The sequence below is a fragment of the Olea europaea genome, chromosome 19 (genome assembly GCF_002742605.1).
Source record: "Olea europaea var. sylvestris chromosome 19, O_europaea_v1, whole genome shotgun sequence".
Lineage (NCBI taxonomy): Eukaryota > Viridiplantae > Streptophyta > Magnoliopsida > Lamiales > Oleaceae > Olea > Olea europaea.
The window spans coordinates 5,830,283-5,849,947 of NC_036255.1; the positions used below are offsets into that span (position 1 = coordinate 5,830,283).

A 19,665-nucleotide genomic window follows, 5' to 3' on the forward strand; every position below is an offset into this window, starting at 1 on the left:
AAATTTGTTGGCCTTCTAAAGTAGCATGAATTTGTACTTGATAAAGCAATAAATTAATTACATTAATTTTTCATGGTACAACTTAAGTCATGCAATTTTTAATTGAATTTTAAAGCTTCGATCATGTTCTTGATTTAAAATGTTTCTAAAAGTTCTGTCATTTATACATTATTTCTTTTAACACAAACCCAACTTCAAAGAAAAGTTGCTCAAACGAAGACAATGAATTTAAGCGTCGTGCTTGGTGTACATTTTTATGTACATAGGGATGTTCACACCCCTCACATGGACGGGGCCCACTAGGACTTTTTCCAAATTTAACATGTTACAAATACTTCCAAAAGGGTCTTCATAATTGTGTGCTATAGATCAGTCAAATACATGTATTCTTTGGGGAAATAAGTTTTTACAATACGATTAACAATTTTCTTTATTTTCAATTAATTCTTGCTTTGAATTCTTTGGGAATCATTTCTTCCTTGTTATGTATGGTGACTTTGGCAATAAACTAAGCTTAAGTTTGATTCATATTTATAAATTATTTATAAATATTCAAGTTACTTTTTATTTACATATTTTAAGGGGTCCATAAATACTATCCACTTACCCACTATTAATTTTTATTTATTTATAATATAAATCATTTATAAATGATTCTCATACATACTTTAGAAGGACTAAACAATTGATGCGCATATGTGTAGTGAATATTATTGAACAAAATTATGAAAAGCCATACTGTCGGAATGAAGTTAATTGTTAAAAAGTGAGACGTGTAAAAAAAATTATTAATCTTGTACAGTTGCATTAAAGGGAAAAGTAAGGTCGAGTGACTCGAGTCCAATAAACTTTCATGTTGTGTGATTATGTGTCCTCAACCATCAAAATGAATTTAAGAATCCCATCAACCTATTTAAATCTTTGAATTCATATTTTCAATTAACTGAAATTGACAATAAATGTGAAATTAAAATTGCACGCTATTTCAATTTAATTGGGAGAAGTGTTTGGTGATTTGATGATTTAATGCATCAAATAACCACCTACTATGCGTATGTCACGTAGGGCGACTGCCGCAATGAGCGACTGCAAATAACATTATTCTTAGGAATAATTTAAATACTTTAAAAGTATTGTCCTAATTTTTTCTTGGCCCTTTTTTGATTTTGCTAAAAATAAAAATTCGTAAATTTGATAAAAATTGATAAAATGTACGATTAAGAAGTTGATAAAAATTGAAGGTCTCATAGAATTTATAAGTTAAAATAAATTTAAGAAATAAAATTAAAAAGGGGCCAAACAAAGTTAATTTAGATGACAAACAAAAGACAACATGGAACCGTGAGCTCAAATTTCGAGATTGGCCTTCAAATGTTTCCCAAAAAATAAAAATAAATAAATAAACTTGGAAATGCCAGCTTGTTAATTATAAATTTGTAATTAACTATAATAAGTATTAATGGAAGTCTGTGTCCTCATTGAAATGGGAGAAACATGAGGTTAAGCGAGTGGGCTGGCTTTAATTAATTAATTTTTTCTTTCTTTCTTTCTTTCTTTCATTTTTTTTTTTACATAAATTATAATTTAATTGCTCACTTAATTGAATTTCGAGCTTTTCATTTTTCAAATTTCTGGAAATTATAAATTCACTTTCTCGTTAAGAGTATAGTTAACTTTTAATTTTTTAATATGTCCTTATTTACTGTACAATATTATAAACAAATATGAATTGCTCACTCATATTTAAATCATTAATTAACATAGGGTTGTTGGCAGTCGGGACATAACCTAGTGATGCAAAGGATAGGAGTGATCTCAGCCTTGCTGACAGCTGCAGTGTGAATGTTCGATTCCTAAAATATGGAACTGAATTTTTTGTGGGCACTAGTGTACAGGCAAGCTCTTATTTTCTGGCCTATTGTGGCACATTCAGCGATTTACCTCCCTCACAATGCTTTAGGGGTGAAGCAGTGGGGGTCCTTAAGATTGGAATCCAACATTTTTTTTTTAATAACATACGGTTATTAAAAAAGTGCAAGAAAAATTTGTAGTAGTTTCAATTGTATTATTATATATTTTTTAATCTGTATGAAAGGACTTAAATTACCAGCACAGTATTGAAATTTCTGGCACAGTATTTGGGGATTCACGTGAAGATTTTTGACTGTTATTCCGATCTCTTACTTTTGGTTACATTTTTCAATATATATTCTAAGATAAAGATATTTGTACAAAATTTTATCGACAAAATGGTCTACTCACTCTCACAAAAATTAGCGGATCTCACGTGAATTTAAAAAATATCGGCCTGTGGTCTTTACCCCCATTGCGAGTAGTGAGTAAGGGTGTGTAAAAAAAGTTTGTACATATAGCATGGTCCTATATTTTAACCCTCAATAATGTTGGATTCCTCCTACTAGATAAATTTTTATATTCCCATTTTAAATATGGGGGAAAAAAAAAAAAAATTTCCCGTTCGGGGACTTTTGTGATCGTCCTTGAACCAACTTGAATATGAGCAACGATTCAAATAATGTATTATCAAAATTGATTTTTCATTTTGCGCTTGAAATGAGCGACAATGAGAGTTGAATCATGGTCTATCTAATACTTTTATTTGCTGTGATCATTAAATGAAACTATTTAAAAGTATAAACAAGAGATTAATATTAAGTAGCCCTTTAAATATTTTGAAATAATTTGAGGTACATATAAATTTCCAATAGAAAGTAATGAGAAACTCGAAAAAGAAAAGATTTAAAATCTTAAATTTAATTGATTTAAATCAAATAGAAATATGTTGGCTTCTAATGAGGCATAAGCAAGTTTTGATATCTGCTCGTGGCATAGTTTATATATATAAGCTAGTTCACTAGCTCTTTGGCAAAACTTTCGAACAAGAATTTTTATTAGTAGATAGTCACCCTAATTCATTTAAGAGTTTAAACTATCAGAAATGATACATAATTTATTTATTTGAATTCAATCTCGACATACTCTTTTATAGCTTTGAAGAATTAAATAGTAGATGATTAAATTTCATCTAGTTCAATGACCTATAAGTCAAGAACTACTGTTACCAATGATTTATACATGTGTTTCCCACACATACATATGTTTGGTGACAAGATATAAGATAAGATAATATTGTCCTCCAACTTTATTAAGGCACCATTAGGATTTGACATTGTTGTCATTACACTTTACAAAAGTATTTAGGAATTTTTGAACTGGACATTCCTACAGTCAAACTGGCTTATATAGGTTGATTGATCCCACACTATACCAATAAAAGCAACCTATGAAAAAGAAAGCATAGCAATATGATCGAAACACGTCAAATTAAGCATTTAATCAATAACAAATGAACCATGCTCCTTTCTCAGAAGAAGCATGAGAGAGGACTTGACCGATACACACATTTGGGGGTGGGGACCACCTCTTCCTCCTAATTGTTTATTCACGCGGGGCACGATGGCTGTGAATGAGTGTCGAACCCTCTATCATGCTTCTTCTAGTATAGGAACATTTTCCATAACAAATATATTAAGGGTAGTTCATAAACTATGAACAGCAGATCCATTATGCTGGGCAGGAAAGCTAGTGGGGATAAACTTTATTATTATTATTATTATTATTATTATTATTTTATTTTATTTTATTTTATTTTTACTAAGTTATACATAGAAAAAAATAATTTTGTCTTCAAAAATTAATGAGTCCCCCCACCCCGCCCCGGGGGTGGGGGGATTTGGGCAATGAACCCTACACTTTCGACAACTATGTAGGTCAATAGACCCTGGGGGTGGGGGGATTTGGGCAATGAACCCTACACTTTCGACAACTATGTAGGTCAATAGACCCTGCACAGTGTACGACACATTTGAAATGTTAGATCGGATAACATTTCATAAAATCAATGAAAACAAATAAGAGAAAAATTATTGGGTAATGAACTTAACTCAATTTATGACACGTTTAGTCTCTGTTTGATGGTCATTATTTTGAGAAATTCAAGTTTTGAATAATGATTTTTAGGATAATATGTGATAAAAAAATTAGGAAAAAATTTTGAGTTTACTTGTAAAATATTTTATTTTATAAATGTGTGGTTAAAAATTGGTGTGAGAATTAAAGAGTTTTGAAATAATAGTTGTCAAACAAGACTAAATATGCTTGAATAATGTTTGTTAAAACTACAGAAGAAAAATAAGACAGTTTTGAATATTCATGTTTGCAATGTTTTACCAGTAGTGTTTATTTAACTTAGGACTTATTTGATAGTGATTATAAGAATTGATTTTTTGACCGTTAGAGAGAAAAGTGGATCTTACCTGTAAGTGAAAAATGTCAAAAATAATGGTTGAAATAGTAAAATAACGGTGAAAAAATTAATTTTTTGAATGAAAATTTGCTACCAAACGAGGGCTTAAATGGTGCTAGATGAAAACGAGGCTCCTTAAAAAGCATAAATATCAGAGAAAGACAAAGGAAAATTGTTTTATTGCACCAGATCGGATAACATTTCATAAAATTAATGAAAACAAATAAGAGAAAAATTATTGGGTAATGAACTTAACTCAATTTATGACACATTTAGTCTTTGTTTGATGGTCATTATTTTGAGAAACTAAAGTTTTGAATAGTGATTTTTAGGATAATATGTAATAAAAAAAGTAGGAAAAAATTTTGAGTTTACGTACAAAATATTTTATTGTATAAATATGTGGTTAACAATTGGTATGAGAATTAAAGAATTTTGAAATAATAGTTGTCAAATAAGGCTAAATATGCTCGAACAATGTTTATTAAAACTACAGAAGAAAAATAAGACAAAGTTTTGAATATTCATGTTTGCATTGTTTTATCAGTAGTGTTTATTTAACTTAGGGTTTGTTTGATAGTGATTATAAGAATTGATTTTTTGACTATTAGAGAGAAAAGTGGATCTCACCTGTAAGTGAAAAATGTAAAAAAATAACGTTAAAATAGTAAAATAACGATGAAAAAAATTAATTTTTTGAATGAAAAATTGCTATCAAACAAGAGCTTAAATGGTGCTAGATGAAAACGAGGCTCCTTAAAAAGCATAAATATCAGAGAAAGACAAAGGAAAATTGTTTTATTGCACCTTTCATGTCTAGGTTAAATTGATATTTTATCAAATATAGTATTTTTCAAGACTCATGATTTATGATCTCGAGATATTTACCTATTACCTTTGCTTCTAGGTCAAATTGATGTTTCAACAAATACCTAATATATGTAACTTTTACGATCCATAATTTCTAAACTCAAGACATTTAATTACTATATTAAACACACGTATTACATAAATTGAGATATGGGGTGAAATAGTAAAATAACGGTGAAAAAATTAATTTTTTGAATGAAAATTTGCTATCAAACAAGAGCTTAAATGGTGCTAGATGAAAACGAGGCTCCTTAAAAAGCATAAATATCAGAGAAAGACAAAGGAAAATTGTTTTATTGCACCTTTCATGTCTAGGTTAAATTGATATTTTATCAAATATAGTATTTTTCAAGACTCATGATTTATGATCTCGAGACATTTACCTATTACCTTTTTTTGTTTTTTTTGTTTTTTGATACCCAGGTTTCCCAGCTACGCTAGACTATATCCTGGACTCCTAGCCCCCAGTCCCTCAGTGACTGGTGGAGGTAAATCGCGGTACATGCCCAAGTTGACCAGGGTTCGAACAGCCTTTATACTCCTAACCCCAAGGGACCCTCCTTCATGATTATTACATCACCAAACTGCTCCAACCAAGATGGTTATTACAAACACTCAGCTGCTCCAATCAGGAATCGAACTCTCCACGCTAGGGTTGCGAGCCCCGCACTGCCCTTCCTTTGTCAACTTGGATGTGCCCAGGGGACACCTATTACCTTTACTTCTAGGTCAAGTTGATGTTTCAACAAATACCTATTATAAGTAACTTTTGCGATCCATAATTTCAAAACTCAAGACATTTAATTACTATATTAAACACACGTATTACATAAATTGAGATATGGGGTGTTTGTTTAAAAATTATTTTATCACTTTCCTTGATGTTGCAAGTACATATGGAATCCCAAGTGGAAATAGGACCGTTAAGGAAGCGCTTCTCGCCCTTTTATGCCCCATAGTTTGCTCTTGACTCGACCAACACCCTATAAGAACCCCCTTCACAATTCACAACTTCATCTTCCCATTCCAACATTTTCTTCTGAAGGGAAAAAAACCCACCAAAAAAATATATATATTCCTTTTTCAAGAAAATTTTCCTTAATTTCATCAAAAGAATCATCAGACAATATGAAGATGATGAGTGGAATGAGCATTGGAAACTCAAAGAGAAGAATATCTAGCTATTTACCTATTACCTTTGCTTCTAGGTCAAATTGATGTTTCAACAAATACCTAATATATGTAACTTTTACGATCCATAATTTCTAAACTCAAGACATTTAATTACTATATTAAACACACGTATTACATAAATTGAGATATGGGGTGTTTGTTTAAAATTATTTTATCACTTTCCTTGATGTTGCAAGTATATATGGAATCCCAAGTGGAAATGGGACCGTTAAGGAAGCGCTTCTCGCCCTTTCATGCCCCATAGTTTGCTCTTGACTCGACCAACACCCTATAAGAAACCCCTTCACAATTCACAACTTCATCTTCCCATGGCAACATTTTCTTCTCAAGGAAAAAAACCCACCAAAAAAATATATATATTCCTTTTTCAAGAAAATTTTCGTTAATTTCATCAAAAGAATCATCAGACAATATGAAGATGATGAGTGGAATGAGCATTGGAAACTCAAAGAGAAGAATATCTAGCAGAGGAATTGGTGGGGTACTCAGAGAACAAAGAGCTAAGATTTACATTATAAGAAGATGTGTGGTTATGCTTCTTTGCTGGCATGATTGAGTTCGATCGATCCTTCAGACGGCTATGGCTCGATTTGAGACATAGGACGAAGAAAAAACAATTTCAACTCACTACCGGATTAGGCGTCAAGTCGATTTTTTCCTCTCATCTTTGCTGACATGATTAAGTTAGGTAACCTTCGCCAGACCGTAGCTCGATTCGAGACATTGTACAAGGATGTACAATTTTAATTCACCACCGGAATAAGCATAGAAGAAGCCTTTTTCACCCCCTCTCTTATTAGAGTGTATATGTATAGAGACGGCTGATATTATATTATTTAAGTTAACAATTACTTTGATTCATTCTTCTTTTTATATCTTCTCTCTATTCAATTTTCTTTTCAATTCTGATATGGTGTACGTGCACATTACTAGTTAAGGTGCTCCAAATCCTTCAGACGGCTATGGCTCGATTTGAGACATTGGACGAAGACGAAATAATTTCAACTCACTACCGGATTAGGCGTCAAGTCGATTTTTTCCTCTCATCTTTGCTGACATGATTAAGTTCGATGACCTTCGCCGACCGTAGCTCGATTCGAGACATTGGACGAGGATGTACAATTTTAATTCACCACCGGAATAAGCATAGAAGCAGCCTTTTTCACCCCCTCTCTTATTAGAGTGTATATGTATAGAGACGGCTGATATTATATTATTTAAGTTAACAATTACTTTGATTCACTCTTCTTTTTATATCTTCTCTCTATTCAATTTTCTTTTCAATTCTGATATGGTGTACGTGCACATTACTAGTTAAGGTGCTCCACAATGGAATAGTGAATAGTTTTCAGACACTATTGTCTTGCGTTGTATTCGACAACACTGGACATGATAAGAATAAGAATCCTTTATACTATTGAGTATATGTGCCATTGCCTTCTGGATCTGGAGATTGATTCATAAAGATTGCAACTTTGGAATATAAAGTCTTAGCAAATTTATTTCACTTTTGGAATCTTAATTCTCATCAGATCGCAGCTTGTTCATTACACTGAATCTTCTTTCATTACAAGAATCCAGATTCAGGTTAGGCAATTCCTAAGCTTATGGGGGCAATAATTTGATTAACTTCTGGCATTTATTAAAAAGAAAACTTTTCAACCAGGCAATATTTGGGGAGAGAGAGAGAGAGAAAGAGAGACGTCGGGGATAATTTCTCATTGACCTGTCTGGTGGAGGGTTGGATAACACTTGACGCTATTAAGGAAGAAAAGTTAAAAAATATTTATTGGTCAAATTTTAATTTAAATGATATATACTATAGTTGGACAAATTAATGCTGATTAAGGAAACTTGTTCCCTAAAAGATAATAACAAATATTCCAAACAGTGAAAAATGGGATAGGTAGCAATCCAAAAAGAAAGATTATGCTAAATTTTCACATTTCAGATATTTAAATAGGTCCATATTTTCTAGATTTTCGACTGTGAAATTCAAATTTTTTTCTTGTCGTGTCTTAAAGGACAAAATATAATCACATAGATAATTCGTTGTAAAAGGTAAAGAAGATTTCCATTTGTACAAAAAATTGTTCCACAGAAATCTCACACGTGTGGGACCCATATTGTGATAAAGAATGCCAAAAAATCCCCCTACCCATCACCTGCTGTGTCTATTCTGTATGATTTTTGTGTGTAGTTTCTGTACACACAACAAGCTTCAAAAGTATAATATAGGACATGTAATGGAGATTATTTTTGCTAATTATTTTAGTCTTTCTTAACTTTCTTTTGATTATTAATAGAGGGGGCTCTATAAACAATAAGATTTTGTCTCGGTAAGAAAAATATGCAGAAGGTTCACTTTAAGAAACTTACTTGCACAAATAACAGAGAATTCGTCTGTTGTAATTTATAATACTAAGTTGGTTTATTAGCATACTATTTATACAAGAAATGGAGGAATAGTGTGTAATAATTGATAATGTATTTTTGGGTAGCATAGCACCACAAAGTAATTTTCTATGTTCATAGTTAGAGCTTATTAATTAATTTTTTTAAAATAAAAGCCTTGATAATACAAATGAAAAATACAAGGAAAAATGTCATCACACAGCTAAAATTACATAAATAGTTAAAACACCAAGATGCATAACCAGTTAAAATTTTACTGCATGACTGATTTACAAGATATTTTAAAAATAAATCATAAGTTTTACAATTTTTATTTGTATAACAAATGATGATAATTTGAACACATAAAAGTAATTGATGAGGCAAATCTGCAATACAAAGATGTTAAATGGGAATATTCGAAAGAAGAAAACAAGAAGGAAGAGTAAATTCAGTCCCTATTTGAGCCTCATTCTATAAAACTCATTTTTTTTTTCAAATTTATTTTCAATCAACTGTTATCTCAGTAAAATAACTTTACATTAAATTCAAATTTTTACTACTTTTTAATCACATATTTTTCAAAAATTACGATTATAAAATATATTGTCTAAAAAGGGGCTCAAACATCCTTAATTGAATAAGAAAAAGAAAATGTATGAACCAAAAAATAGAAAAAGTAAAAGAAGAAACAAAAATGGAAATAGGGGGAAATTGTAAAAGTCCAAAAAATGTGGGGCAGTTGGTGCGAAGGTGAATCCCAAATCTGAAATTGTGTTGTCGGCCACATAAACAGTTGCCATCGAAGCCAATGTCCCGAACACTGAAAAATGGCTGCCTTACTAACCCCCCACGTGCACATTAACCCCACCCCTCTTTTTTATACTCCTTTTTAATCCCTATGAGCAAAACTGTATAAGATTGTTCACTTACTAATGTGACACGAGATCCTTATTCACGGTTATCTGCAAATGTGAGAATTTTAAATTTAGTACTCTCTAGATGTCAGAACCTTAAGTACGATTCTCTTCAAGATGAACATCACAAGACTTTCCACTGTGAACGGACTGTAAATTGCCATCATCCCTAGTGTCAAACTTTCTTTTCTATAAAAGAAAAAAAAACAATAATTAGGATTTACATATAAAATATTTTATCAAGAGAATATAATATAGAAATAAACATTAAAATAAATAAATTAGGTAATGAGATTCAAACAGGGAGCTTAATTCCACTTTGTACTAAGTGGAAGTCGAGCTTGTCTATTTGATATAATTTTTGAGTTTGTCTGATATTACTATCATTACTAACAAGTTTCTTTCCTTCATATAAAAGATATTTAGAGTATGGTTGAGTCCCATTTTTTGTTCAAAGTGTATTTTGAAATAGTAATTTGATGAAGAATGTATCGCTAAAAAAAAAAATAAGAAAAGTGAATTTGCATGTAATTTTATTTTATTGAAAAATACGTGGTTAAAAATAAAAGAAAAATGTATTTTAAAAATAATGAGGACCAAACAAGGATATAATAAAACATATATCATGAGGTGTCTTGAACTAAATTATTTGCATTTGGGACATTGTCTTGACCTCGGCCTTGTCATAATGTTGATGGAGAATAGGGGTCTGGCTTGGTAAACTTGGATCTCACCTCTATATATCACATTGCTATGTTTATTCTTATTGAGGATTAATATGCACAAGCATGAGAGTCATGACATAATTGAACATCTCTACAAAGTCCTGTCCGATAGAAATTAAAATTCAATTTTTAATAAATTTTGATAAAGTTGATGAAATGTGTGGTAGAAAATTTGTGGGCTCATAAAATATGTTATTAAAATTAATTGTTAAATTTGACTTAAATTAAAATTTGAATTATAATCAATACCAAACAAAGACTCAGCCTGCTAATTACAATTGCTTACCACATATGTTGAATGTTTCTTTTCTTAGAGTCATATATGAATAAACATAGTAAACACACTATAAACTACAATTATAAATGCTTTCATATTCATAATTTGTGATTTATAAGTGTTTTGATGTGTAGTTTCAACTCAATTAAATTCAAATATGTTATTCACTAGTATAACTGTTGAACTTTGAAAAATATCGAGTTTACAGTGAGTAATGTACAAATATTTTTCAAAATTCAGAGACCAAAACTCAACATTTTAAATTTCAGTAAGCAATCGAAGATATGGACCTAAGTTCAATGACCAAAATTCTATATTTTAAACTTTAATGACCAATCAAAGACATGAACCTAGATTCACTGACTATTGGAACAATTATCTCTCAGATAAAAACTGTTTCTTCCTGTGAAAAGTAAAAGTGGAGAGTAACAGTACAAAAGCACAATATTCTAAAGATTTTTCTTCCTTAAATTGATTAAAAGAATGACTTATAAGTCCCCGCAAACGCTTATTTAACATATTGTATGAGTGATTTAACATGGTATTAGACAAATATTTGAAGTTTAAGTATCTCATCAAAAATAGTTGACGTTTTAGTTAATGAAGAAAGGGATTTGATCAAATCAAAGCTCAGAAAGCTACCATGTAAAAGAGAAAAAAAAAAAAAAAATTGTTTTCTCAGTAAAATAACTTTACATTAAATTCAAATTTTTACTACTTTTTAATTACATATTTTTCAAAAATTACGATTATAAAATATATTGTCCAAAAAGGGGCTCAAACAGATCCTTAATTGAATAAGAAAAAGAAAATGTATGAACCAAAAAATAGAAAAAGTAAAAGAAGAAACAAAAATGGAAATAGGGGGAAATTGTAAAAGTCCAAAAAATGTGGGGCAGTTGATGCGAAGGTGAATCCCAAATCTGAAATTGTGTTGTCGGCCACATAAACAGTTGCCATCGAAGCCAACGTCCCCAACACTGAAAAATGGCAGCCTTATTAACCCACCACGTGCACTTTAAACCTATCCCTCTTTCTTTATACTCTTTTTAATCCCTATAAACAAAACTGTATGACTGTTCACTAATTAATGTACTACGAGAACCTTACATACAGCAATCTCCAAATATGAGAATTTTAAGTACAGTTCTCTCTAAATGTCAGAATCTTAAGTACGATTCTCTTCAAAATGAACATCACAAGACTTTTCACTGTAAATAGAAGATTATGACTATCAGAATATTAAAGCAGAAAATCTTTTCAATGTGCTTCTTAAATAATAATTGGTTTTAGAAAAATTAAATAATGATGTTGAGGTTGATACGAGAGCTAAGAGCATCTCAAAAAAACTGTTTAACATAGGAAATGCTTTTTATTTTAAAGAGTAAATCCTTAAAATCATACTCAAAAAACTCTTTAAATAAACATTTTGGTTGAGAGTGGGATTGCCTTTCCAAATTTGGATAGTCAAATTCACTCTCTATGATTAAATACATTTAAAGTGTGTCAATTTTCAATGTAGGGAAATAATAAAATAATCTTAATAAAGAGTAGTTAAAAAATACAGAAAAATAATAAACATTTTTCAAAATTCAGTCACCAAAATACGACAGTTTAAATTTGTCAATGACCAATCAAATACATGAACCTAAGTTCAGTAACCATTGGAACAATTAACTTTCTGGAAAAAAAAAAATGTTGCTTCCTGTGAAAAGTAAAAGTGGAGAGTAACAGTACAAAAGCACAATATTCTAAAGATTTTTCTTCCTTAAATTGATTAAAAGAATGACCTATAAGGGTGGTTTAACGTGGTATTAGACAAATATTTGAAGTTTAAGTATCTCATCAAAAAATAGTTGACGTTTTAGTTAATGAAGAAAGGGACCGGATCAAATCAAAGCTAAGAAAGCTATCATGTAAAAGAGAAAAATAAATAAATAAATAAAATAACAGAACTTAAATATACACTCACTGATCACTTTACAAACTATATGTCATCTAAAATGAAGTTGATGTAAATAAATTAAGACTTAAAAGAAAGTTTTGTTGAAGAATTTGGTAACAATGATTTTAAATGATTTCACTTAATTATATATATTTTGTAAAAATAATTCAAATATTAACAAATGCAAATTTACCAATAAAATTTACTTTTATAAATATATAAACAAAATCTAGATGTTAACTTCAAACATTTAATTCACAATTCCAGTAGTTTAGTTAAAAAATAGTATACATGAGTTCATTAAAATATTATGCACCTTCAAAATTTATCATTTAAATAATGAATATGTTATGTAGTTAATTTGATATTTTAATCATCATAATATTTTAAAATAATACAATTCAACTAAAAAGTTCAGAAAAATAGTAAAATTTACAATGAAATTAATTAAAATTATATGCCTAAAATTAAAACAATATTGAACAAGTTCTTTTTTATTTTGAGCAAATTAACTATATAGTGTAAGAAATTTCATTTTCTCATGAAAAGGACACTGTAGGTGTGTATAATAGAAAAAGTGTTAAGATACTGTATGTGACACTCAAAACTATAAAGAGGAGAGATTAATGTAATTTTTCAAACGTGAGAATATCTCGATATTTTCACAAAGTTCAAGGAGTGTCTCTGATAGTATTTCTAAATTAAAGTCATTTATTAAAAACTATAGTTATAATTAAGTTAGAGTTACGTATATAATGTGTTGGGAAGTTGTTTGAAAACTAAAATAATGTCTCTATTAAATTTCTCACTTATATTATGCTTATAAAGCCCCGTAGATATTAAGCACTAAATAATGAGATAAAAGTGCAGTAAAAATACGGTTTGAGTCCCCAAACTTTAAAGAAAAGCATCTAAGTATTCAACCTTTCAATTTTTTTGTAACATTTAAGTCCGATCCTCGAAATGCACAACAAGCGCTATCAATGATAGACCTAATGAGTAATGGTTAGCTAAGCTCTATCTTAAAGGTTTGAACTAAGTGCTTTGTCTTGAAAGGTTGAAGAAGTGAGCTTCGATTTCCCATTTTAAATACTTCAAACACTACTCATTGTGGACTCACTTGCAAACTTCTTACTAGGGTTGTTATACTTTAATCTCATTTTTGTTTCATTTCACCACTTTTAAGTTGTACTGAAAATTTCTTCTAACTTTATTCATTGTTGCACCAATGTCCCAACACAACATTGCATTATGCACATCTTGTCTCTTACAATATACTACGTCCATTAATCTATTATGAGAGCGTAGAGAGACTTACTTTCCCCTCACAATTTTAAATCAGAAAAAAAAAATACAAATACAAGTGTGTGACTAGTGTCCCTCATTTCAAATCGCCAGGTATACGATGTGCGGATTCATGAAAAATTGAGTATAAAATTTAACCAAAAAAAAAAAAAATGAGGACATAAGTGCAACAATTATAAAAAATTAAAGACCTTTTATACAATTGGTGAAACAAAATAAAATTATGATAGCAACATAAGCACACTTCTTAATTTATTTATTTATTTATTTTTTTCTGTTTATTATTTTGTTCTGTGAAAGCAGAAATATCTAGCAATAATGGAAAAGGGACATGAACATGTATTAATTTGAATTTCAACGAAATTCCAGCCTATACAAGTGACCAGGTTGTCAAGGCCATTTGTGTCTGTGTTTTACAAGCAATCCAAATTAATCATCACTCTTTGGATACATCATGTCTCATTTTTCTTCTTGTTTTCTCTTAGGTTTCTCCATCTTTTTTAGGAGCTAGCATTTTTTACTTGGAACTACCCAGCCCAGATAAGAATCATAACATTTTTGGTTTTGAGTCTTATAATTATGATCAGCTTCATTCTGATAGGAATGAACACGGTACAATTCTTATAATCATCCACTGTCCACCTCTAGTCTTTCTTGTATATTTCTCTTAGCATGTATGTGTGTATATATTATCTGGAAATTCACTTTCCCTGAATGCGCTGCAAATAAATTTGATCCTAAAATTATTTTCAGGTCACATGCGCATTAGGGATTTTAAAAACTAAGAAACAGGATAGGCCCAGAATTCTCTCAAGTCATATTTTGGACAACCTTAAACAACCTGTAAAGGCTAGAGGTTCATGAATCTTCAATTCATCCTAGCTGTGCATAAGAAGCACTATAGTTTCAAAACAAAGTAGCATCAAACTGAATTGTTTCACATCTTGTAGTAGCATCAAACTGGATTTCATCAAATATCATATTTCTTATTCATATTTAAGTAACAATCGTAAGTGCACGCTAAAAGGAATTTTGACTACATCTATATCACAATTCAGTCTGTACACCCCCTTCAATAATTGTAGTTTATTTCAGTTTCAGTAAGATTGTAAAACTCTTTGTTGGCGGTGGATTGAACAAAGTGACCATGCATTTACTTGAATTTCTGTGAAACTCCAACTTAGAAGTGACCAGGTTGTCATGGCCCTTTATGTCTGTTTTATAAGATGCATGCATCATAAACAAAACAGAGAAGATAGAGCAAGCCTTCCTTGTGTGATCAATATCAAGACTTTTGGAACACATCATGGCTCATTTTGCATGTTCTTTCGCCGAGATTCACTGGTTTTTATGTAGGGCTGCTACCTGTCTTCTCATCTATGATGTCACTCCTCTCAAGTGCATTTTTGCTCACATTACTAGATAGAACTGGACAATATAATAAACGAGACAACTTTTTATAGTATTATCTAATCCACCTCATCAAACACCATAAATGCACTGCCAAGCTGTTGACAATATGGAGCATACAACCAGCTTATATTCAAGTAATTACGCCTCGGTAACAGGAAGTATTAAACTTTAAATCATATTATCTACAATGAGTAAGGCATAGAATGTTGGAAATTAACCTCTTAGGCTAAGCAGTCATGAAATAAGATAGGCATTTTCATGGCAAGATGACAGTTATTCTTGCAGTTCAAATATAAAAGCATATGCCCAGTAAGTTAGACGGAATGTAGCCTTGTTATCAATGAACTCGCAGTACTGTCCTGTCGTCTTGGAATTTAGTTAAAGGAATTACCTTCGTACTGCTTTAGTTGGATTTAAATTGATTTTAAAAGTTCGTAACTCAATCATTACTTGAAATTTTTGGACAAAAGCCAGTTCGGTTTGATAGCCTTATGGGCACTACTGGATAAATTTGAAATCTTGTCAATCCGATGCCTGTAGAATTTTGTAGGTTATTTTAAGTAAACTGCGCTGATTTATCTTCCAAACCGAGTTGATGCGGGATTTTGAGAAATATTTTAGTGCTTTATATGTTGTCAAAAGAAGCCAATTTTTTTATATGTCATATTATAATAAGTTTCCTACATTCCCTAAAAATTCCGTGTAGTTTTGAAATTGATAATTATGTAAATGAATTTATTTTGGCACTTGTCTTGCGAAATAGAAAAAGAAGACGACTTAGTTTTATTTACTATTTAAAGATGTGCATATGTGAAAAATTTATTTTGAACCTTTTATTTATTTTGTAGACACATGCATGCCATGGTCCATGTAATAAAATATGTAATATGCATGAAAAAATATATTGTTAAAATAAATTATTAAATTAAATCTTTATGTTTTTTGCTAAAAATATAGTTAATTATTAAGTCTATGACTAAGGTACAATTATTTTAGTGACATTGCGATTCATTCGGATCGGGATGCTTGTAGTGCCTTGGCGATCGCAGTTATAAAGTCAGAGAGTACTAGAGTTAATCAAGTCTGTACCACACTGTAAGTCAATTCGTCTATAGTCGATTTTACTAGCTTGAACCTGAATTTTTTTGATCTTTTGCGAATTGTTTTTCTCTATCATCAATTATTGGTGTCATTTATTTTCTATAAATTACAAATTGAGGTGATTTAACATAGGTTAGATTCGCATGTAAATTCATTTAGATAAAATTTAATAGTGACTTGTTGCTTTAAAATTTGAAAAATTTAAATTTTGTGTGAAACACTTATTCACCCCCTCTAGGTGTTAGTTGGATCGAATTTCATTATTTCACAATTTGAATTAAAATTCGAAGTTTTGTTTAAAACTTACTTTCAATTTGAAGAATCATTGAAATTGGGCTTGAATGAGTGGATTCAACTCCTTGCATATGCTCTAAGACATTGAGTGGATGAATTTCACGAATTAAGTTTGAGAATATGGTTGGAATTGATGCTTGGACTCGAGAATATCGACTATTGAGTATGAGATATTTGGGAATGATATGAAATCAAAGGAAGGTCAGGAGTTTAAACCCCTAACCCGTATATGGTTACGTGGTAGTATCCCTGGCTACTCTACTAGGGATAACCCTAGTGATACATGATCGCATAATATATGGACATGATGCTATGTAAATATTACTGGAACCACAATCAATCCCTGGTCTTTTGTGATGCATGCCATATGCATCTAATATGCTAACTTACATGTAATGTAAGAGATCATAGCTAAGTGAATGTAGAGTTTCACAAGTGACTTTAATGGCTAATTTTGAATAAATTCCCAACTTGCACACACAACTTCAAATTTTTGCTTTGTTTCTACACGTACAGTTAGTTAACGGGACCCTAAATGAACAAGCAACAAATAACATACAAATGATAGCTAGACTATCAAATTCAAACACGCTATGCTACGGATTGTGATGACCTAAACTGCAACATGACCAAAACACAATTCAAAAGCAATAAAAACTACAGAAATTGATTATTAAGAAAGAAAGTAGATAAAAGAGTTTTAAAATTTGTCGCTTCCTAATAATCACCATTTTTTTTTTTAATAGTCGTCGGATTAATTGGCTTATCGCAATATAATGAGGTTTTTATGGCACTTCGAATAGGACTTCGGCATTTTTTTCTTAATCTGCATAAGCGGACTAAGCTCCATATTTCAGATTTCAAATATCCTCCAAAATTTGACTTTGACCTTCTCAAAATTATATGACTTGACTATACTGCCCAGCTCGAAATCAACTATGAATATTTTATCAAGCTACTTGATCCTGTCATAAACATTGCATGGAGTTGGTTATTTTATCAAGCTTCAATATAAATCCTATAAATTAAAATCACATCATAGACATATTCCCATATCCTCGAATAGGTGTTCTTACCGATATTTGTCAAATCATTTTCAAGGATTACAAATCCTCAGCTTCATTTGAGTTGTGGAGAAACCATTTAAAACTAATTGAAGTTCGAAAGTACCATATTCTTCATAATCTTTCTTTAAGAACCTAAAAAATTTAAAATTTAAAATTTCGAAGTATCCATGTGGAATGCATTTGGATCTTCAGGTAATCAAGGGAAGGTGTTTCACAACTTACTTAACAAGCTTTAAGCTTTATTTATATGGTGATTTTTGGTTATGTTGAAAAACTAAACGCTGGCTGAATTTTCTGTGTCTAAATTTAATTTGCCAGAGTTTGTTATAGTCCACATTAAGGTTGGCACACCCAAGGTTGGACTTAATGTTGTTACTCTAATTTAGTTATTACTCTATTGTCAACACATGAAGTAATGATCAAGCAAGATATTGATAAGTGTATTTTATACATTATTCATGCCGTTAAAATTGATCATTTGTTGACAAATTGGATGAGACATGGCTTAATCCTAAGTATATATTGTTTGTAGGTAACAATCGATGAAATATATGGGAGTAAGGAAAATAAGTGGGGAAAAGGGCTCAATTGCATCAAAGACAAAGCTCGGGATTAAAATGCAATAATTAAACATTGGGCACGAATGCAAAATAAAGATTTGAGATTGCAAGAACTCAATTGAATAAAAGAATAAGTGAAAGGTTCAAAAAGAAGTGAAGAAGGATGAAGTAAAGACCTTGGAGAAAATTCAAGCAACTTGGCCCCAAAAATGAGCCAAGGTGAGCACCCTTACCCATAGGAGAGGCATGCGCCTCATAGACAAAATTGGAACCCAAAGGCACACAGGCACACGCCCTGTAATACACTAGGCGCGCACCTCAATGAAAAAGGGAAACAAACTTACATTTCCTTATTTTATTTTGGGAAGCAATCTCATTAATTAGCATCATATAAATAGGAGAACACATCAAGATATAATGAGAGGATTGTAAACTAAATTTTAAGAGACAATAGAGAGAATTTACATCGAAAAACAAAGAATTCATCGCTTGGATCTGGATTTGAGGACATTAATTGAAGATTTCCATATTTTCTTCATTGTTTAATGATTGGGGTGATGATTTTCTTTTATTTCACTTGTAACTCTTACATTTATATGCTAGCCTAAAACCATTTATATGGGATGGATATCAAAACTTTTTAATTCGAGGCTTTGTGTTTTTATCTTAATCTTGCGTTGTGATTCCATTAATATGTATAATTACATTGTTTTAATATTTGCACACTATTACGACAATAATTGCTTATTCATAATGTTGAAAAACTCACGGTGGATAGAACATTATTTATGAAACACACGGACAATAAATATTATGAATAGTATTTATGGCGTATACGATCACATCTAAAAATCCTAAACGCAAATGCATCTTTCCGTATGAATTCAGAATAGGAATATGATCATCTCGTAGTAATCATATGTTTATTACATCTTGAAAAAGAGTAATAAATAAAAGTGAAATCAATAAATCATCATAATTGTATGAATTGAGTTAATAATCATTGGTTGAGAATTAGAACTAAGAATTGATAGTGGAGTCGTAAATTCAATACACTCTCTCACATTTGATTTCTAAACCAATTTTTATTGATTTCATGAGCTTTTGTTATAAAACGTAGTTAGATATCGACCCATTGTTCTTGGTTACAATCATGAATTTAAATATCTTAAATAAACTAGAATTGAGCCATATTCCTTATGGAACTATAACTTTCTCATCACGATTATTACTTGTACAAGGAAGCATACACATACGGGATTTTGAAGAACAAGTTTTT

The 19,665-nt window shown here is 30.7% G+C and overlaps 1 protein-coding gene across 1 annotated transcript; it reads left to right on the forward strand.

Moving 5' to 3' along the window:
• The first annotated feature begins 6,616 nt into the window (after nt 1-6,616).
• Nucleotides 6,617-7,247, forward strand: LOC111368403. Its single transcript, XM_022989629.1, has one exon. It carries the CDS (start codon nt 6,801-6,803, stop codon nt 6,942-6,944), a length of 144 nt encoding a protein of 47 aa, XP_022845397.1. The 5' UTR covers nt 6,617-6,800; the 3' UTR covers nt 6,945-7,247.
• The last annotated feature ends 12,418 nt before the right edge of the window (nt 7,248-19,665 follow it).

Coding starts and splice junctions, on each gene's coding strand:
- LOC111368403 (XM_022989629.1), top strand. CDS start 6,801: ATGAAGATGATGAGTGGAATGAGCATTGGAAACTCAAAGAGAAGAATA.